General features: G+C 59.4%; 2 protein-coding genes across 2 annotated transcripts; one reads left to right on the forward strand and one right to left on the reverse strand.

The window, feature by feature from the left end:
* Positions 1-175: 175 nt before the first annotated feature.
* On the forward strand, positions 176-15186 carry GNAI2 (G protein subunit alpha i2). Its single transcript, XM_032698743.1, has 9 exons — positions 176-353; positions 8519-8561; positions 8731-8872; positions 9252-9412; positions 11829-11957; positions 13112-13241; positions 13465-13618; positions 13980-14186; positions 14329-15186. Exons 1-8 carry the CDS (start codon positions 236-238, stop codon positions 14168-14170), a joined length of 1068 nt encoding a protein of 355 aa, XP_032554634.1. The 5' UTR covers positions 176-235; the 3' UTR covers positions 14171-14186; positions 14329-15186.
* A 1187-nt stretch (positions 15187-16373) lies between these two features.
* Positions 16374-19594, reverse strand: GNAT1 (G protein subunit alpha transducin 1). Its single transcript, XM_032698744.1, has 8 exons — positions 19375-19594; positions 18017-18059; positions 17681-17822; positions 17452-17609; positions 17237-17365; positions 17024-17153; positions 16784-16937; positions 16374-16571 (listed from the first exon to the last, which is right to left on the reverse strand). The coding sequence occupies exons 1-8, from the start codon at positions 19478-19480 to the stop codon at positions 16381-16383; spliced, it is 1053 nt and encodes a 350-aa protein (XP_032554635.1). The 5' UTR covers positions 19481-19594; the 3' UTR covers positions 16374-16380.
* Positions 19595-20773: the final 1179 nt, after the last annotated feature.

The raw sequence follows: 20773 nt of genomic DNA on the forward strand, positions 1-20773 counted from the left end.
CTCCTCAATTCCCGTCCCCATGTCCCCGCCGCGCCGTTTCCCGCCATTGCCACGCGGGGGCCCGCGCTCCGGCGGGCGCGAGGCCCCGCCCCCTCGGGCCCGCCCCACCAGCGCCCCGCCCTTCTGGCCCCGCCCCGTGCCCCGCCCCCGAGGGCGCGCGCAGGGGCGGGGCCTGTCGGGGCGGGCCGGGCCGGCAGAGCCGCGGGCGCGCGCAGCAGCCGCCGCCGCCGCCGCCATGGGCTGCACCGTGAGCGCCGAGGACAAGGCGGCCGCCGAGCGCTCCCGCATGATCGACAAGAACCTGCGGGAGGACGGCGAGAAGGCGGCGCGGGAGGTGAAGCTGCTGCTGCTCGGTGAGACCTCCCCCCCCACCCCGGGGCCCGCCCCCCCCGAAACCCCCCACCTCCCCACTTGGCTTCCCCGCCCGGCCTGGCCCGGCCCGGTCCTGCCGGAACCGAGCGGATCCGCCGCCTCCGCCCCGCGTTGCCCCGGAGCGTCCCTGGGTACCAGCGCCGGGGGCGCCCGCCCCGCCCCGCCCCGGGGATCCCCCATGAGTGGGATGCTGGCCCCAGCCCAGGCTGCGGGGTCCCCCCTCAGTGGGCTGTCGGCTTCCTCTCGGGCCCCGGGGATCCCCCAGGGAGCGGGGGGCCTGCCCCGCCCCAGGCTTCCGGGTCACACCCCCCCCCCCAGTGGGGTGCTGGCCTCGCAGCAGGCCTTGGGGATCCCCCCCAGGAGTGCGGTGCTGCCCCCCCAGCAGACCCTGGGGATCCCCTCTGCGGTGGGATGCCTTCCCCACCCCTCTGCAAACAAGATGCCAGCCCCACTTCAGACTTTGGGGATCTCCCTGGGAGTGGAGTGCTTGCCACACAGCAAGCCTTGGATGTCCCTTGGGAGTGGGTGCCACCCCACCCTGGGCTGGGGATTTCCCCCCAGAAGTGGCTGCCTCCCCACTACTGTACTGTTCCCCCAGCCCAGTCCAGCCTGGGCACAAACTTTCGGGACACAGGCAGGGGCATCCCCACCCTCCTGTTGGATGGACCTTCCCCAGCAAAGGCCCTGCAAGCCCAGGCACCCTGTCCTGCCTGCCCAGGACCCCCAGCTGCCCGGCTGTGCTGGGGAGTTCCTCTGTGGGCTCCTCTCACCCTGGCCTCAGGTTAGCTGTGGTGGAGGTAATGGGGTTGACAGGCACCCGCTGCCCTGTACCTCCCCCCTCTGGGGCACTGGGAAAGGCCTGAGCCCCTCCATCACCTCCCCTTTCTGTGGGTAGCGGGAGGCTCAAGCCACTGCCCATGGTGGGCAGGACCCCCACAGCCCAGGGGCTCTGTGCCCCACGGACACTCGATTTTGGTGCTGATAACGGGCCGCTTGCGTTCTTCAAAGCAGCCCAGCGATGCTCCCGTGGGCGTTCACAGCCCTGCCCTGAGCCTGCGGGCAAGGCAGCCACTTCGTTATTTTAATTTATTATTTCTTCTAATGACTCCCAGTTGAGCTGTTTATTCCCTTTACAAAATTCCCAGGGAGAGCCCCGCTCCAGGTGTGAGGTGGGAGCGCGCGGGGCTCCCACGGCACCGTGGGGCTGTGGGATGGGCAGAGGGATCCCTGGCAGAAAACGTCTTTTGGGTTCATCGCCGTCGGCAGAGGAAGCTGCCGGCAGCAGGAAGTCACGCCGAAATCCGGCAGCCCTTTATTTGCTCAGCCCCTGCCTGCCTTGAGAAATACGTAATTAACACCTCGAAACGCTCCTTTATCAGAACGCCTCGCGTGTTTTTGTTTTGTTTAATTCTGATTTTGTTTTTGCCTTGGCGTGAGCTGTGCTGGTAGCAGGACCTGTCGTGGGGGTTTTTGGTGGGGGTCTGTGCTGTTGGGGGGCTCACTGGTTAGGCACACTCTCTGCCCCACTTCTTTTTGGGGGGGGGGGAAAGAGTGAGGGAAGTGAAACCCCCCGTGGGGTTTGCGGAATGGTGGGGAAACACATGGTCCCCCTTTGCCGTGAGCTGCTCCCGTGCTGGCCTTGCTGCTGGCTTGGCTCCTCTCCTCTCCTCTTACTGGGAAGTAATGGGGATTGTAGTTGGCCAGGGGATTTGGAACCTCCTATGGGAGGCTCCTGGGACTGTCTGAGGTGGGAAGCATCACTCTAGTGGCACTGAGCATCACCAAGGGGTGGTTAGGGGCTTGCCAGAGAGCAGGGATCATGGTCTGGGCTGACTCGCTGACGTCCTTTCCTGGGTCTGTCCCGAAGGGGAGGCAGGAGGAGGAGGAGGATATCCACACTCCCTTCTGCTGGGGCCTGCATTTGTGAGCAGCATTTCTGAACTCAGCTGGTTTCTAAAGCCAAAAATAGAGCTCAGTGGCTCTTTCTGTACATTTTCTAAGGTTTTTTTCCCTTCCCCTTGAAGCTGTTGAGGTGTCAATAGCATCAGAGCCTTGGGTCATCAGTGCCCATTTCTGAGCCCAGCCATGGCTGGAAATCCTTCCAAGCTGGTCAGGGAGTGGCTGGGGAGGTGTGGCCAGCACTGCCCTTCCACCCAGGAGGCTGCTGCTTGTAACATCCCCCAGCTCTGCAAGAACCCCTTCGGTGGGACCACAGTGCCAGGGGGTGCTCCCACTACCCTACTGCTCACCCTTCCTATGGCTTATTTTTTTCCCCTATGGTCAGGGGAAGCTTTGAGGAGACCCAAGGCCTCACATGAGGCCAGGTGGGCGCTTTTTGGTCAACCCCACAGCTCCTGGTTGCATTCAGCAAGGCAGAGCTCCATAGTCCTCCCTGGGGGCTGCAGCCCTCCTGCCTCCTTCAGGAAAAGGGAGGGGCAAAAGCTAAGGAGAAAAACAGCTTTACCCTTTGTGCTGCATCAACCTGCGGCATGAGAAGGAGATGCCTCTTCCAAGTGTGGCATGTTTTTTGCTGGCAACCTGTGCTGTCCTGCAGCCAAGGCTTGGAGCTGGGACACCGCTGCCGGCAGGACGTGGTGTGAGCAGAGGGTGACGATCTCGGTGTGCGGCAGTGGCATCGTGACTGTAGGACCATGGAGGGCTTGGGGCTGACTGGTGCAGCTGCCTTGGCTCTGTGCCGTGCCCTGTGTGTGGTGAGCCTGCTTCTGCCTTTCCTGTGCTGTGGCAGTGAGCTGGAGAGGGATGGACACACTGTTGGTGCAGGACCCCTCGCAATGGAGTGCGACTCTGCAGGCATGGACGCAGCACCATTCCTGCCGTGGCACCTCTCGATGTCTGCAGGTTTTCCTCTGCTGGCAAACACATTGTGTGCTGGAAAGTTTGAAGCTCCAGTGTCTGACAGGAAGACCCAGACAAAGTGATCCTCCCCAGACGAAGCAATTCCCCACAAACAAAGCAATGTCCCCCTCCCTGCCACTGGAAACCTGCAGTCTCCCAAGGTTTTGGTGCTGGGAAAGGCCAGGAGCTGCCACCAACAACTGAAAGCACCTGGAGCATCTGCCTCGTGCAGCAGCATTTCTAGCACCTCCTGGTGCCACTGTTGGCTTCTGGGCATCACCAGGACTCAAACCCCTGAAGCCACAACCTCCTTCTGGAGGTTGTGTTCTGACCATCCCACCTCCCTGCCTCTGGGAGCTGGGATGCTCTGGGCGGGATGCAGGATTGGCAGCAGGCAAGCGATCACCGTGTTCAAACTCTCTTATCCCTTATCTTCGGAGCTTTAGGAAAGCAAAAGGATTTCTCAGCTGCACTAGAGACGGGGAAGGCGCTGGTGGGTTGGTCATGTCGATCCCCAGAGGTTTGCAGTGCTGCAGGTGCAGACCCCAGGACGAGGACGCTGCCCTCGCACCCCCCTGGCGCAGTGGCACCGGAGGACGTCACGCAGGAGCTGCCTGTTCCAGCCGTGGCCAGGGCAAGGGCGGCCAGGGCAGGGCTCGGAAGCCACTTTGTTGGGTTTTTTTTTTTTAGGCTTGCATAAAAATAGAGGAAGGGAGGGACCAGCTGTGACTTTCAGAGGCTGTGTGGCCCCGGCACTGCCCTGAGTTCCGTACGAGCCGCCTGGTTTGTTGTGCTTCATCCTGTCTTGGGGAGTTGTTTCTGTCCTTCCTCCTGCCCCAGCCCTGGGTGATGGGCTGTGTTGCCTTCACTGGGAACACTGGGAGCCCCAGTGGTGTTTGTGACCACGGACCATGAGGTGTCATGGTGAACAGGGAAAAACTCAGTGCTGTTAGATCCAGAGGGGACCCCACATCCAACCCCCTGGAACTGGTGTATGGACTTGGGATGGGTTGGGGTGGGATGGGATGGGAGGAAGGACCCTGACACCCAAGCCCTGGGATGAGTCACTCTCATGCCCCCAGTGGTGAAGTCCCAGGGGCAGGCAGCTGCCCTCTGCTCCAAGATGAGCACTTAGGCTTTGCCCAGGGGAAGCAGCAGGCTTATATGTATATATTTTACATACATTTTCACATACTCATTAGAAATATATTTTCTATTTTAAAATATATATAAATTGCATTTTGTGTATATATATATATGTATACACACATTGCTCTTTTGTATGGAGCAATATATACATTGATTTATGTATATCAAAAAATGTATATATATATATATTGCTTTGCCTATATATATATAGCTTTATGGAAGAAGATCTCCCATGGTCTGAGCCCACCCACTGTGGGTGTTGGTAAGTGCTGGGATCACGGTGTCCCCAAGCACTGTTTATAGCCAGGGCTGGCCTGGCCTTTCCGCAGCCACCGGGTTTCCTGCTCCAGGCCCGGAGCACAGGTTTCCGGGCTGGAGACTAGTTGAATCACCGGAGCAGGGGGGAGCTGAGTAATCCTCCATCCCCTTGGTGGAAAACTCAGGCGGGGGGATTTGGGTGCCAGCGGGTGAGCCCCCATCCCGTCAGGGCAGCATGGAGGGGATGGCATGGCTGGCACCCAGGCCTGGGGGCACTCAGCGGAGGGGGAGAGGGACCGCTCTGGCTGTGGCAGGGTCAGAAACTGAGCAGCAAAGTTCCAGGATTCCTGGAAAAAGCCCGGCACAAGGGTAGTTTTGTCCAGCTTGCGAACACCGGCAGGCCTTGTTGGCATTTTCCATGCTCCCCCTGGGAAACCATAGCCAGCCCACCTCCTCCCTGTGTGCTCCGAGCATCCTTCCTGCTGCCAGTTTATTTCTATTTTATTTATTTTTGTTATTTTTTTTTTTTCCGCATCTCCATCAGCTGCCTTGGACAGGGAGGTCTGTGCCTCCCTGGTGCCCCCCAGTTTTTTGAGGTCCTGCCTGGGGACGTGGCATCCACCAGCTGTTGATGCACAGGCTCCTTCTGGGAAGCAGCCAGCCCTGTGCTGGAATGGGACGGCCCTTGGGAAAAACGCCCTATGTCACCGTGGGGTTTTAAAAAAATGTGATTATTTTTACAGCAATTTTCCATCTATTTTGGGTAGGAAGGAAAATGCTGAGGGGAATCTCTTTTTATTGTTAGTTTTTGAGTCTTTAGGGTAACTCTGCTTTTAAGACACCCCTTTGACAGTCCCATCTGATGATGGGGACCCTACAGGTGCTGAGGGGGGTGGGCTCTGCAGCCATCCCTCTCTTCAGCCATCTGTCTGTCCTGCAGGGAAAGGGATTGGTGTGTTTGTCCAGAACTAAAACCTATCAGTAAATCCATGCTCAAATAATAGCTGCTGTTTGCCAGGCTGGGAAAACTTGCCGGGACAGCATCTGGGAATGGGGCTTCAGCTGCTGGGGATGGAGATGGCTCCGGACCCACTGGTGGATTGAATTCCAGTTTTTCCCCCGTAATAAGGCAAATTTTCCAGCTGTGCATCGCTTCCATCCATGCCTGGATATTTGAAGGCACAGAACGTGATGGTGCCGTGTGGAAAAATGGAAAATCCGCTCTTGGTGATGCAGGATGAGGTGGATCCTGAAACCTGTGGCCAGCTCCTAAAATATAGGGATTACATATGTGCTGCCCAGAACTATGTGCGTATATTGCATTAAATATCTACTGCCCAGAAAGCGTCGTAAATCGTGGGCTGCAAAATATATATGTTGGCTCAATAAACTTTTTGCCAGTTGATCAGCAGGGTGTTCTGGAGCTGGGCAGCTGCTTGCTTATTTTAAGTTTTGAAGATTATTTTTAACAAAAAAAGGAGGAAATGAGCTCTAGAGAGAGCTCTCCTGTTTTGCCAGGCTCTGCCCTGGGAACTGCCTGCTCCTGGCAGAGAGGAGGGCTGGAGGGAGCATAGCTGTGGGGTCAGGCCATGGTGGTAGGGGGGGGTCTCTCTGTCCTCCCTGATGGTGCCTGGGGGGTCTGGAGGAGGCAAAGCCCCTTCGACAGTGCCTCGTCCTGCCTGGGCTGGGCTTGAGGGTGGAAGCCGGCTGTTGGCTTCCAGCCCAGGAATTGTTTTGGGGCTGAATGGGCGGCAGCTGGGATTTTCCGGGGATTGGAAACCCTTCCCCTCTGCTGCCCTCACCGGGGGGGGGCTGTGGAGGGTTCCCCACAGGGGAGGGAGGGTATTAATTAAGACCCAAATTCCTGCTCAATGCAAGTGCACAGGCTCTTGTGCTAGGTGAGCTCCTGGTGGCAGGCAGAGGTGCTGACTTGAAACAGGGGGAAACAGCATGGCCACCTTCCTCATGGAGCAGGGGAGAAGCTGGGAGACGCTGGGGAAGTTTGTGAGGAAATAGTCAGCCTTGGTGATGGTCACCCTGTGACTGTCCCTCCTGCAGGCAGGAGGTCCCAGGGGAATTGTTCCCTCCTGGCAGGGAGCAAATGTCAGGATAGGGCAGAGCAGGAGAACGGGAAACAGCTGTCTGGCTGTCTGGCACCTCACCCCAGGGATGCTGATAAGCAGGGTTCTTGCTTGCCACGTGCCTCAGTTTCCCTGTCCAGGCACCCGTCAGGGAAGGGCAGGGTGAGTGCAGCTGGCTCTAGCTGCCTGACCCAGCGGTACACGGTGGTGTCAGAAACCAGAGGTATTTAATGGAAAAAATGAAGGGATATGCTGAGTCCTTCCCCCCTGCTCCCAGCTCCGGGCAGGAGTTGCCAGCACTGACCACGAGCGCTGGCTGGACTGTGCTGGGTGCCGCGTCAGCATCCTGAGGGCGCCAGAGGAGGATCGGTCGGCAGTGCCGGAGAGCCCCTGTAGTGCTGAATGGTGACCTCTGAGCTGAGCAGAGCCTCTCCCTCCACACATATGGCACAGGAACCATGGAGCAGGGTGCTCATGGCAATGAATACAGGATCTGCATAGCCTCAGTGTGGCCCCAGCATCAGGGTGCTCCGTACCCTGAGCAGTGCTGCCGTGGTGTCCCTGGGGGCACATGCCCATCACATGGGTGGCATTCAGACTGGGGACATGTGCAGAAGGAGTTTACTCCCTGCGCCATGTCCCAGCTGGCATGACGGGCCCTGTTATTGCCAGTTAATTTTAGCATAATCTCCTTTTTTTTTTCTAATTTTTTTTTAACCTCCTTGTGATCTCTCTGCCCCCTCTGCAGCTGTGCTGGTGCAGCCCTTGGGGCCCCCCGTAAGGGCAGCTCTGTGGCCGAGGGCAGTGTTGGGGAGACAGGAATGAACTGAAAATGGACAGGAAGAGGACATAGGAATGGACTTGGCTTGGGGAGATCCCCTGGGACCTGCACCCAGAGGCAAGGACCACACTGGTCCCCAGCCAAAGAGGCTGGTGAGGGTCTCGGAGCAAGACAAGCCAGGCACTCATCCATCTCGTGGGGACAAGGGACATGCACCGCCCCTTTCAGCTTCCCCTTTCAGCTTCCCCTTTCTTGCAGCCAGGGTGACTTTGCTCCTTCCCTGCTTGCAGCCTGGGGAGGGAGGGCTGGGCCAGGCTGCACGTTTCCTGCGTAGGGATGACATCCCTAAGGGGGACAGGGTGGAGGAGGGGGAAACTTGGGCACCCTGGCTGTCCCTCTGAACTTCTGGAACCCTGTGTTTGGATGCTGAAAAACAAAATGACCCCAAAAGCCATCGGCTTTCTCTGCTGGCAGCTGCCTCTGCAGTGAGCTGGGACACAGGACCCGGCAGGTTGGGAAGTGTGTGCTATTTAAGAACCAACCCGGGGGCGACTGGTCCCGCTGGGATCGCTCAAGCTGGCTGGCGGAGGTGGCAGCTTCTTCCCGAGTTCCCTGCCCGTACCTGGTGACATGAGCATCCCTGCATCCTGGCCTCTGCCAGCTCCAACTGTGGGCACGCAGTGAGCATTCCCCAAAGCTGGGGTATCCAGTTGGCTATGGTGTGCTGGGATCATGGGGAAATGTTAGTGTGTCGATGCCATTTTCCTGGCCCAGAACAGGTGTCATTTCTCCCCTCAGGAACTATTGCAAGGTCCCCCACAGGCTCCCCTTTTCCTCCCTCTTTCTTGGTCCTGATATTCCTGGCGCCCATCCAAACATCCACTCTCACCAATGCTGGGAGCTCTTCTCCGATGGCTGAGGCACCTGCCGTGTTCCCTCCCTGGGCTGGAGGGGTGTCCCAGTCGGGTGGGGGTCCCTGGCTTTGAGCAGGACCTCATCTTCCCTTCTCATTTCTCCGCAGGTGCCGGTGAGTCTGGGAAGAGCACCATTGTCAAACAGATGAAGTGAGTGGTTCCTGCACTGTCGCTGTGGCCAACACCACTCAGACCTTATACCTGTCCCCTCGATTGGGGAAGGCTCTCCATCGGTGTTGCCACAGAGCATGGGTGGGGAGCAGCACCCTGGGGTGCCCCCCAAAGGGCTGACCTTGTCTGTGTCTCTCCCCTGCCCCAGGATCATCCACGAGGACGGCTACTCAGAGGAGGAGTGCCGGCAGTACAAAGCTGTGGTCTACAGCAACACCATCCAGTCCATCATGGCCATCATCAAGGCCATGGGGAACCTGCAGATTGACTTTGGAGACTCCTCCAGAGCGGTGGGTTCCCTCCTGCTCTCACCACACCTGGCAGGGATGGGGATTCTTGGGGCCTAAAGCAGATGTACCCAAAGCTGGACCAGGATTAATAGTGGCCCTGCCCAAGCCCTGCTGTTCCCTGGATGACTGTCTCCTCCTGTCTCTGGCACTGAGGATGGGAGGACCCAAAGCATAACCCATGGGTGACTGCACTGGCACAGCCCCTGATGGGTGCAGGGGTGGGAGTCCTACTGCTTCCCTTGGGTCTCATCTCCATCCACCACTGGAGCTTCCACTGTGCTGTCCATGTGGGATCTGTTGGGCTCCAGTCAGGTCCTCTGGAGCAGAGTGAACTTTGCTAAGCCGGTGCCAGTGCTCAAACTCTGTTTTTTCCCTGCAGGATGATGCTCGGCAGCTGTTTGCGCTCTCCTGCACCGCTGAGGAGCAGGGCATCATGCCGGAGGACCTGGCCAATGTCATCCGGAGGCTGTGGGCTGACAACGGGGTCCAGGCCTGTTTCAACCGCTCCCGAGAGTACCAGCTGAACGACTCTGCTGCCTAGTGAGTACTCCTGCTCCTCTGCCCCAGCTTGGCTGATCTGGGCCCTGTGAACCACGGCGCTTTTATCGAGCAGCAGAAAATCCCTCTGGGGGCCTCTGTTCTCCATTGCCAGGCTTGGGGCTGGTGCTGCCACTTCCCACGCGATGCTGGGGCTGAGCCGTGCAGAACTGGGAAGGCGGATGTTTCGAAAGCTGTTTCCTCCTCTAGTGGGGTGCTGTGTCCCCTGGGAGGGGGGGCACTGGGGCTTCTCCCTCCTTCCACTGCTCGGTGCCCACTGCCCTTCCCTGGGGGATGCTCCTCAGTGACTCCCTCATATGAACTCAGCTGGGATCCTGCCCACCCTCCTCGCCCTTCATGGGCCATGAAGGCAAGAAAAAACCCCAAGGAAAGCACTGGGGACACTTAGGTCTGAAGAGGATGAGTAGAAGGTTTAAGAGGCTTTTCTTTTTCTTTTTATCTCATTTTATATGAAAAGACTCGGCTTTAAACTGGCACATTATCCAGCAAACCAGTGTTTAGGTAGATAAATTGATGCATCTGGTTGGGTTTATCCTTGAAGAGATTAATAAATAAGTTAATCTGCCTAATGTACCGTTGCTGGAGAGGGCAATACAGATGAATCTGCGTTTAGCTTGCACAGTGCCCTCGTGGTAAAGTGTGGCAGGGGAGCTCATGGTGTGCCAGGAACACCCTGCCAAACCTGGCTCCACCAGCACACTTGGGACTCGCTGCCAGCCCAGGGCTGTCCCACCCCCAGCTGTCCCCTACTGCGTGGCACTGCTGGGTCCCCCTTCTGTACTGAGGTCGTTGTGGGGAAGAGGTTGCAGGAAAGCTCCTGGCAAGTGCCAACCCTGGAGAAGCTCCTGGCGGCTCTTTCCCCCAACACCCATGGGTTTCACTTCCTCCTGACGGGCACACACCCGCCCTCCCTGGCTCCTGTCTGCTCAGCCCCATCACTGAGGCATTTTCCCAGCAGTGAGTGCAGGTTTGGGGGCAGGGGACACCCGGCAGGTACCTGGCAGCTCACACACAGAGTTGGAGCAACTGTATTTGCACAATGTCTATGAACTGTGTATTGCTGTTAGAGCTGTTATGGAGCATGGCGGGGGCTGGACAACCATTAATTAGGAGTGCCCTCAAGCTGTTGCTCCAGCCCATTTCCAGCCCTGTAGAGATACTAGTGTGGTGGTTGATGCCCTGCCCATCCCATGGGAATGATGTTGTGCTCACTGTGCTGCTGGCAGAGGGCAGCCCGGCGATAAGGAGCCCCGTGCCGTGCCTGGCACGCAGCCCACCTGTGCCCCAGCCCTCTGCAGCAGCTGCAGCCTCCTCCTCCACAGTGCCTTAGGATTCCAGGAGCTTGGGGTGCCGGGGTGGTGCTCACCAGCACCCTGGGGCTTGGCGCAAGGTCCGAGAGCCGCTGGCGCAGCGCAGGGCCCTGCCGCGGTGTTTCCTGTTTTTTTGTCAGCCGGAGGCTGTCTGTGTTTCCGGCTGTTTTTGAGCTGCTCCACAGCCGCGACGTGCTGGCCCCCCGCCCTCACATGCACGGCAGGGTCCTGGTGCACCTCCAGCCCGGCCTTGCCCCTGCACGCTGCAGGGTTTCCCAGGAGCTGGCGAGCGGCCGTGCTGCTGCCAGAGCCAAGGATCCCTATGGCCTTGCGGGCTGTAATCTGGCTTTCACCAGATTATGACTCTGCAAATACCTTAATTAAGACAAGCCTAATTTGCTTAAAGGAGCCCGTTTGCAGTAACCCAATTAAAGCAATGTGAGCTGGAAAAATCAAAACCCGCCTTGATCCCCCCCCCAGCAGTTCTTGGTTGTCACGGTCACGGTGGGCGCTGCGCCTTGGGGACCCGACCACTGCCGCTGCTGGGAGCCTGTGTGGGCAACAGGGCAGGCGATGGCCGGGGATGGCCACAGTCCCCCGCTGTGCTGCTCCCTGTCTCTCTGGCCGCCCGCCTCCCGCTTCCTCCCAGGACGCCGTCCCTTTGTGTTTTTGACTATAAATGGCACGGCGCCATCGATTGTTTCCGCCGGTGCTGCGGCTGGTTGCCATAGCGCTGAATATTTTCCCCTTGCCATTTCCCCCCTGTGCAAACGGCCAGGGGAAGAGGGTGAGCCCCTCTGCTCTGGCTGCATCCTCTGCCTGGCTCCCAGCACCAGCACACTGCCCTCCAATCCCTCGGTCCTGTGTGTCCCGTGCCACCCCTGGTGTCCTGCCCTGCCTGTGTCTGGCAGGGACGTGGGCTGACCCCGGGGTGCAGATGGGGCCCCCACTGTGCTGCCCAGCTAGGCACTGCCCACCCTGAATGGACAACGCTGGGAGATGGCCAGGGGATGTCTGGGACGGTGTGGGATTTGGTGGGTTGTGCCCCACGGTCCAGCTCCCACAGCACCTTTCCTCTTACTCCCCAGCTACCTGAATGACCTGGAGAGAATAGCCCGTGCCGACTACATCCCCACCCAGCAGGATGTGCTGCGCACCAGGGTGAAGACCACTGGCATCGTAGAGACCCACTTCACCTTCAAGGACCTGCACTTCAAGTATGTCCGACCCTTTCCCTTTTGCCTTTCCCATGGCAAAAAAAAACCCCTTCCTCCCCATGCTGGGATGGATCCTGGTTGCATGCTGCATACACCGAGTTCCCCTGCCCCGGGTTTGCTCATGGTGGGAACTGCTGCCTCAGAGAGAGCGGAAACCGCTGAAAGAGCTGGAACAGCCTCAAAAACGCGTTGCAGGGCTCAGCCCAGGGGCGGATCCAGGCTCTGGCACGGAGGGGAAGGGGGAAGGCATCCGTCCTCCCGGTGCGGTGACGCTGCTTCCGTTGTGGGAAGGGCACTGGGGAGGAGCTGGGGTTTTGGGGTCAGGCACTGGCACTGCTGCCTGTTGGCACCCCGCGGTTGCTTTCCACTGAAACCTACGGGAAATAGTCAGGGCTCCAGTTTCTGAGGCAAAAAGCTGGCACTGTGCACATCCCAGGGGATTTAGTCCCATGGCAACAGAGCTGATGTCAGAAGGATCTGCTGGGGTCCTCTCTGAATGCAGGAGGCTCTCAGGGACCCCTGTGCCACCCTGGTGGTATGGAGATGCTTGGTCACACATCGCCAGGGCAGTGCTTTGGAGGTGGCAGTGGTGGGGGTCTTGGGGGGGGCGGGATGGAGCAAGTCCTGGTGGGAAAGCCTTCCTGCCAACTCGAGTGAACTTGGCCATGGTGCTGCTGCTGTGCTTTTCCCTGTGGAGGCAGGGCGTCCTCTGCTGCCTGTGGCAGGAGAGGCACACAGTGCACTGGGATCATCCTTGAGCCCTTGTGCTCCTGCAGGCCTGCTGAGCCTGCAGCCACTTGGCTTCCCTTGGTCCAAGGTCTCTGGCAAAACCCAGCAGTGCCCACTCTGGAACAGGTCACTGGGAAGCATCACACTGACAGCTCCTGGGAAAGGTGGCCTGATCCTGCCCTGGCTAACATCAGGAATCCGCTCCAGTTGGGAAAAGAGCCTGGACACTGCCCTGTCCCTGAGATAGGCAGCAGGTGCCAGGGCAGATCTTCAGCACTGACAAAACCCTTGGGCAGAGGCACTGTGCTGTGCCCATGCCTGTGCTGCTCCTGCTCTGGGCAACTGGGGACACTGAGTCAGGGCATGGGGCAAGGGCTGTGGGGCCAGGAGCTGCTGCCCATCCCCACATCACCTCTCTGCTGCAGGATGTTTGACGTGGGTGGCCAGCGCTCGGAGCGGAAGAAGTGGATCCACTGCTTCGAGGGGGTGACTGCTATCATTTTCTGTGTGGCCCTGAGTGCCTATGACCTGGTCCTGGCTGAAGATGAGGAGATGGTGAGTCACAGAGAAGGAATCAGCGCTGTGAGCCATTCCCTCCTTGGGGGACTGGGGGAGCACCCCCTCCTCTGCGGGCTGCCAGTATGGTCCAAGCCTTGCAGGCCCATTGGCATCCCCTGCCTGGGCAGGCAGGAACATGGGAGGTGGCAGGGTGGGGAGCAGTGGGGTAGGTGCTGCTTGGGGTTCCCTGTCCAGCTCACGTTGCCATCTCCCCTGCCAGAACCGGATGCACGAGAGCATGAAGCTGTTTGACAGCATCTGCAATAACAAGTGGTTCACAGACACGTCAATCATCCTTTTCCTCAACAAGAAGGACCTCTTTGAGGAGAAGATCGTGCACAGCTCCCTCACCATCTGCTTCCCCGAGTACACAGGTACCACTGGGACCTGCAGTACCCCCCTGTTCTCCTCGCAGGGGTATTGGGCCAAGTAGTAGGAGGTGTTGGGGATGGAGATGGCTCTCCTGTTGAGGAGCAGTGTGTTGGGGCAGCAAGTGGGGTGTAGTGGTGTTTGGAGTGTCCCAGGGGATGGGGGAAGATGTGGGAGGACACAACATGAGGGGCAGCAGCCCTAGGGCATTAGCTGAGGCTCACTCTGCCTTTGGAGCATCAGTTTGGTATTGGGGCAGTGGCTGTGGCAGCACAGGGAGCCAAGGCAGGCCCAAAACTCTTTGGTGCCAGTGGCAGTGGGTGCCGGGGGCGACTGTGGGGCAGCCCAGTGTCTCCTCCTCCCCAGGGGCCAACAAGTATGATGAGGCAGCCAGCTACATCCAGAGCAAATTTGAGGACCTGAACAAGCGGAAGGACACCAAGGAGATCTACACCCACTTCACCTGCGCCACCGACACCAAGAACGTGCAGTTCGTCTTTGACGCCGTCACCGACGTCATCATCAAAAACAACCTGAAGGACTGTGGGCTCTTCTGAGTGTGGCGCTGCCCAGGTGGGTGATGATCCCAGTGGTGGCCCCCCCCCAAAATGGGGTGGTCATGAAGCATCCTCTGGGGATGGGCTGGGCACTACCTGCCACCCGCAGGCTGCCCCCGTACCCAGACCCTCCCCTGCTCACCTCTACTCTCTCCTAGGACCCCCAAAGGAAGGACCACGCCACCCCCCACTCCTGCTTCTCTTTGGATTCATCCCTCCGTCCCCACCCCATAAAGAGACTTTTTGGGTGCCAGCACGGTGGCAAGGCTCATGTCCCTCCTGCCACCCGCGCTTGCCCCCCACCATTGTCCTCCTCCTCCTCCTCGCCGACGTCGCCCTTCCCAGGGAAGACAAGGTTTTAATCTTGGTTTGTAACCCCTGAACCGCTCCAGCCCCCACTTCATTCACTCCGAGCCCTGGTGCTCTTCTCACTGTTTACATTGCAAGTGTTGCTGGCATGGGGGGCACAGGGTCCCCTCGGGGATGCCCACCTGGCCACAAACACGACCGATGACATTCCTTTTAGTAAACCAGAAAAGAAAGAAGAAGAAAAAAAAAAAAAAAGGAAAAGAAAAAACAACCCAAACCCAAAACCATGCAAAAAAACCCACACCACACCGGTTGGGGCCAGGTTGCTTTTTAAAGAAACCTTTTTACCAAACTATTTAAAAGCATCAAGTGCTACGTGGTGGCGGCGTCCTCCGTGGCCAGCCCACCCCCCAACCGTGTGCCTTGGGGGGGAGGGTCTGCACCCCACCCCGCCTCACTGCCCCCATCCCAACGGGCAGCCCGGGCAGGAGGGCGGGCAGGGGGTGCTGCCCGCTGCCTCTATCCCCCCCCCTCTTTCTAAGCCTAGTTTTTAGGTCTAGCCGTTGCGTTGGGCGAGGAGAGCCCGCTGTACAGAGCGGCCCCCGCTGTCCCCCCAGCCCAAGGGGGACCCTTCAGCCGGTGCCTGCGGCCTCGCTTTTCCCACAGGATGTTTTTCCGAATTGTTCACACGGTTTGAAATAATAAAATGTAGAAAGGAAAAAAAAAAAAAAAGACGACGACGTACTGAAACTGCCTTTGTGACACGGGGGTGGGCAGGGGGGCTTCATCTCTGTGGGTGGGGTGGGGGGGGCCCTGGGGTGGGAGAGGGACACGAGGTGGGCTGGTATCCCACCAGGATCAGCAGAAGCCCCTGGGTATATGGGAGGTGGGAGCAGGGGTGGGGCCCTCGGGGATGGAGCTGGGATGCTGCTTTGGGGCTGAGCCCCACCCTGAGGGGGCTGCAGGGTGGGGATGGACACATGACCACCCCCTGGCTCTGCAGCTAGGGGATGGTGGCAACCAGGAGGCCCTGGTATCACACAGTCCTTGGGATGCCCAGTGCCCTGGAGAACCCAGTGACCTGTAGCCCAGAGGGAGATGTAGCACCCTTTGTACCCAGCAGCCTGCAAGGACCCCCAGATCCAGGGAGCACCCATGGGCACCCCACACCCAAGGGACTCCCAGCTCCAAGGGGTTCCTGGAGACTTCCAGCATCCCCCAGCTCCGTGGTGCACTCATGGGCACCCAGAAGCACCCAAGGGACCCCCCCAGCACCCCCCAGCTCCAAAGGATATCTAGGACAACCCAGCACTCAAGGGAACCCCTAGCACCCCATAGCTCCAAAGGGGTACCAGAGATTCCCAGAACCAAGGGGTTCCTGGAGACTTCCAGCATCCCCCAGCTCCGCAGTGCACTCATGGACACCGAGAAGCACCCAAGGGACCCCCCCAGCACCCCCCAGCTCCAAAGGATATCTAGGACACCCCAGCACTCAAGGGAACCCCTAGCACCCCTCAGCTCCAAAGGGGTACCAGGGATTTCCAGCACCAAGGGGCACCCAAAGTCCCCCAGTCTCCCCAGTGCCAAGGGTCATCTGGAGACCCCTAGCACCCCTCAGCTCCAAAGGGAACCCAGGGACCCACAGCACCCAAGAGTCTCCAGCACCGTGTAGCACCCAGGATCACCCAGGGACCCCGAGTGGCACTGGGTGCCCCACAGTGCTGGCTGATGGGGGGACTGGTGGGAAGGGAGAGTGAGTTTGTGGCCCCAGCCCAAGAGTGTCTCTGGGGTCACATCCTGAGGCAAATAGAGGTGATTGTGGAGGTGGGGTGGGGGTGACAACAATGCTGGGTCTCAGAGGAGGGGGAGACTGGACTGGGGACAGGGCACTGGTCTGGGGCTCAGAAGAGCCCGCAGTCCTTGAGGTTCTCCTTGATGATGATGTCGGTGACAGCGTCGAAGACGAACTTGACATTCTCGGTATCGGTGGCGCAGGTCATGTGGGAGTAGATCTCCTTCACATCCCGCCGCATGTTCAGCTCCAGGAACTGCACCTTGATGTAGTTGCCCGCATCGTCGTACGTGTTGGGACCTGGAGGCATGGCAGTGAGTGGGGTCCCCTCCTGGGCTGGTGTCCCCCTAAGGGTGCTGGCGCAGCATCACCCAACACTCCCTCGGGTGGGCATGGCTCGTGCAGCATCACTTGCGTGGGGTACTGAGGACACCTGGTGGGGGACTGCGGCGGGGTGGTGGCACCCAACCCTCCACCAGCACCACACCACCACCAGCTGCTGCTACACTCACCGTCGTAGTCGGGGAAGCAGATGCTGAGATGGGCCTTCTTGATCTTCTCCAGGAAGACATCCTTCTTGTTGAGGAAGAGGACGATGGAGGTGGTGGCAAAGTAGCGGTGGTTGCAGATGCTGTTGAAGAGGTGCAGGCTCTCGTGCATGCGGTTCTGTGGAGGGACACAGCTACATGGTGACCCCCCATGTCATGATGGGGACACAGGAGAGGTGGTGTGATGTGGTAAGCCTTCCTCACCACTTCGTCATCCTCCACCAGGACCATGTCGTAGGCGCTGAGGGCCGCGATGAAGATGATGCAGGTCACCCCCTCGAAGCAGTGGATCCACTTCTTCCGCTCTGAGCGCTGTCCGCCCACATCGAACATCCTGGACAGGACAAGGAAGAGTCAGTGTCCCCCATCCCCCTGTCCAGCCCTGGCACCAGCCTTCATTGGAAGCTTGGCCCCCACCTGAAGTTGAGGTCTTTGAAGGAGAACTGGGTCTCGATAATGCCGGTTGTCTTGACCCGGGAACGCAGCACATCCTGCTCTGTGGGGACGTAGCCGGGGGTCACCAGGCGCTCCAGGTCTGACAGATAGCTGGCCGGGCATGTGGTGGGCATGAGACACAGGTTGGCACCCCCTGCCTGACCCCTCCCCCTGCCCACATCCCCCACCCCACATACTAGCCCGCAGAGTCATTGAGCTGGTACTCGGAGGCACGGTCAAAGCAGGCTTGGATGCCCGAGTCCTTCCAGAGCCGCCCGATGATTTCCGACATCTCCTTGGGCATGGTGCCCTCCTCGATGGTGTCTGAGAGGTGCAGCAGCTTGCGGGCATCATCCTACGAGGGAGAGGGGTTCAGTGGGGCCAAGGGGCTGCAGGGACCCTCTGCCAGCATGGGATGCTCCTCACCTGGCGAGCTGTGTCCCCGTACTGGATGCTGAGGGTGGTCATGGCCCTCACGATGGCCAGCATGGACTGGAGTGTGTTGCTGTAGATGATGGCAATGAACTCCAGGCATTCCTCTAGCGAGTAACCGTCCTGGTGGATGATCCTGGCCAGAGAGGGAGGCATGGGGCTGAGCTGGGTGCAATGGGGCTGAGCCACACACTAAGGGGTGGGCACACTCCATGGCTATGGCATGGGGCAGAGTCAGCCATGGTGGGACAGGGGCACCCCGTGGCTGTGTTGTGGGACAGGCATATGGCGCTGTGGGGCATGACCGAGTGACCCCTCCTTGGCACTTACTTCATTTGCTTGACAATGGTGCTCTTTCCCGACTCTCCCGCTCCTGAAGGGACAGAACACAGGTCATGGCAGTGCCCATGCCATGGGTGCCCCAAGCTGTGCCTCATGCTGTCCCACTGGGACCCCTGGAGTCTGACACGGCTCGGGGCCCTGTTGGCTGTGCCAGGTTCATGGCTCAGGGCGTGCAGAGGGATTACAGCCTGGTGCCAGTGGCATTAAGACTGGGCTGAGCTGCTGTGGCTAATGGGATCTGCAGCAGCTCAGCTGGGAATGCACTCGGGGTCCCAAGGGAGGGGTTGGGGAATGGTGGCATGGCAACCCCGCCACCCACCACTCAATGCCCCAAGCCTGTTGGCAGGGCAGAGGGACATGTCCTGGGCCAGACCATGATTGCAGCCATGGCCTCACCAAATACAAGGCATCCCAGTCCTCAGGCACCACCAGGAGGGACTGGGAAGGATCTGCAGTACAAGGGGGCTGCATGCGGATCTTTAGGAAGACGGGGGGGGCGGATTGGGTGGAGTGCTGTTAGGTGCTTCTGCTGAAGGCTCTTGGGATGGATTGGTTGGGGCTGGGGGGCCTGGGAGTGGGGGGATGTTGGGATAGCTGGTTGGGTTTAGGGGTGTTGGCAGGGAGAGGAAAACACTGTGTGGGGTTTTGGGGTTGGCTGGTTGTGTTTAGGGGTGCTGAGGGTGAGGAAAACGGGAGGTTGTTGGCAAGGGCTGGTTGGGTCTAGGGGTGCTGAGGGTGTGAGGGAAACATGAGATAGGCTGTTGGGGTGTGCTGGTTGCTTTTAGGGGTGCCAAGCAAGTCAGGGGACTGTTAGGATGGGCTGGATGGATTTAGGGTGCTTAGGAGCAGGGGCTGTTGTGTGGACTCTTGGACTGGTTGGGTTTAGCAGGCAGTCAGGGAAACATTGGTTGGGTTATAGGGGAGGGGTTGGTTGGTTTTAGGTATGTCTGGGAGTGGGAGGTTGTTGGGGGCACTCTTGGGCTGTGCTAGTCTGGTTTAGGGATGCTGGAGGCATCAGAGAAACATTGGGTGGGCTGTTGAGATGGGGAGGTTGGGTTTAGGGCTGCCTGGAAATGGGAGTGCTGTTGGAGTGGGCTGTTTGTTTTTAGGAGTGCTGGGGAAGTCAGGGGAATGTTAAGTGAGCTGTGAGGGTGGGTTGCTTGGTTTTAGGGGATCCATCTGGGGGCCAGGAGAACATTGGGTGGTCTGATTGGGTTTGGGGGGGCTGTGGGATGTGCTGGTTGGGTTGAGGGGTGTTGGTAGGTGCCAGAGGAACATCAGATGGGCTCTTAGGGTGGGATGTACAAAGGATAGGTATGTCCCCCAGGGTGTCATCTCCCCCTTACCCAGCAGCAGAAGCTTGACAGTCCTGGCATCCTTCTCAGCGTCTTCCTTGAGCTTCTTCTCCAGCTCCCGGGAATGCTTCTCCTCGGCACTGGCCCCGGCGCCCATCCTCAGCCCCGCGGCCCTGCGGCTCACCACCCGCTCCTTGGAGGTCAGCACCAGGATGGGCAACGAGCTCCAGCCCCCCGCCGCCTCCAGCGCTCTCTCCCTGTGCCCGCTGCCGCCGCCACTGCCCACCCGATGTGGGACAAGGACGGGGCCAAGGTCCGGGGGGCCGCCTGCGGGGGGCTGTGCTCAGCACCCGGGGCTTAAGCCAGGCCCCCCCGATAAACCCCCTTCAATCTGCAGCAGGCTGAGCTCAGCAATCCTGTAGCTCCCGGTGTCAGCGCTTCTGCCGGGGGGGGGGGGGGGGGTGTCCAGACCAACCAGCCCCCTGTTTTGCCCCTGCCCTGGGGCTGGGGCAGTGATCTGGCCACCCTGGGGGATGTGGGACCCCTACCCAGCTGCAGCTCTGCTGTGGACCCCAGGAGTTTGGAAGTGGGGGAATGAGAGTGTGTGTCTGCTGGGGTCTGGTCACAGTGTGTGGAAATGTCCCCCTTGTCCCCATCTCACCTGGTCATACCCCCTGCTCTGGACGAGTGCCCAGAGCCCCACCCCAGCAAGCCATCCCAATGTCCCTGGTCCTCTGTGCCAGGTGACTCCAGGGTTACTCTCCCTAGTGATCGAATGGCAGCCCCAGTCACCCCACCCTGGGTCCCCAGGGCCCTTCCAGGACCCTCCACCAATGTGCCCATGACACCAGGTGCCCTCCTTAGCGTCCCCAGCCACCCACCAGCACACTCCCAGTGCCACCAGGCCAACTCAGTATCAACTCCACAGTGTCCCCAGGCCCTCCAGCAATACCTACACAAGTGTCTTCAGGGATGCCCGTGTACCCTCCCCAGGGTCTCCAAGGCCCTCTCCAGTAACACGTCCCAGTAACCCAAGAAGAAATCCCAGTATCCCCAAACAATTCCAGTTCCCTCTGTGGTGGCCACCCAAAAAAAGAACCCTGCCCAACGTCCACGGGCACCTCAGTGCCACACCTATGATACCCCACAGTGAGACCCCACAATGCCCTTAGGCTCTTCAGTGTCCCTTCCCAGTGCCCACCTCCTGTGTCCCCAGTGCCTCCCACTGCCATCGTGGCCACCACAGTAATATTGAGTGTCCCCAGAAACACCTCAGTAACTCCCCAGTGTCCCCTCACCTCCAGTGACCCCAGGTCCTGCCAGGATTCCCCCAGTGACCCCAGTACAGCCCAGTGCCACTGTGTCCCCAAGCTGTTCCCGGCGCTTTCCCGTTCCCAAAGCGCGGGGTTCCTGCAGTGCCGCGCTCGGCTGCCAGAGGGCGGAAGCTCCC

Source organism: Chiroxiphia lanceolata, chromosome 11 (assembly GCF_009829145.1).
Source record: "Chiroxiphia lanceolata isolate bChiLan1 chromosome 11, bChiLan1.pri, whole genome shotgun sequence".
Classification (NCBI taxonomy): Eukaryota; Metazoa; Chordata; class Aves; order Passeriformes; family Pipridae; genus Chiroxiphia; species Chiroxiphia lanceolata.

Excerpts from the sequence above, each read along its gene's own strand:
- GNAI2 (XM_032698743.1), top strand. The coding sequence starts at position 236 with ATGGGCTGCACCGTGAGCGCCGAGGACAAGGCGGCCGCCGAGCGCTCC. Across the intron at positions 9,413-11,828 it reads CTGAACGACTCTGCTGCCTA|CTACCTGAATGACCTGGAGA; the intron begins GTGAGTACTCCT and ends CTTACTCCCCAG. Across the intron at positions 13,619-13,979 it reads CTGCTTCCCCGAGTACACAG|GGGCCAACAAGTATGATGAG; the intron begins GTACCACTGGGA and ends CCTCCTCCCCAG.
- GNAT1 (XM_032698744.1), bottom strand. The coding sequence starts at position 19,480 with ATGGGCGCCGGGGCCAGTGCCGAGGAGAAGCATTCCCGGGAGCTGGAG. Across the intron at positions 17,610-17,680 it reads ACGGGGACACAGCTCGCCAG|GATGATGCCCGCAAGCTGCT; the intron begins GTGAGGAGCATC and ends TCTCCCTCGTAG. Across the intron at positions 17,366-17,451 it reads CTCAATGACTCTGCGGGCTA|CTATCTGTCAGACCTGGAGC; the intron begins GTATGTGGGGTG and ends ATGCCCGGCCAG.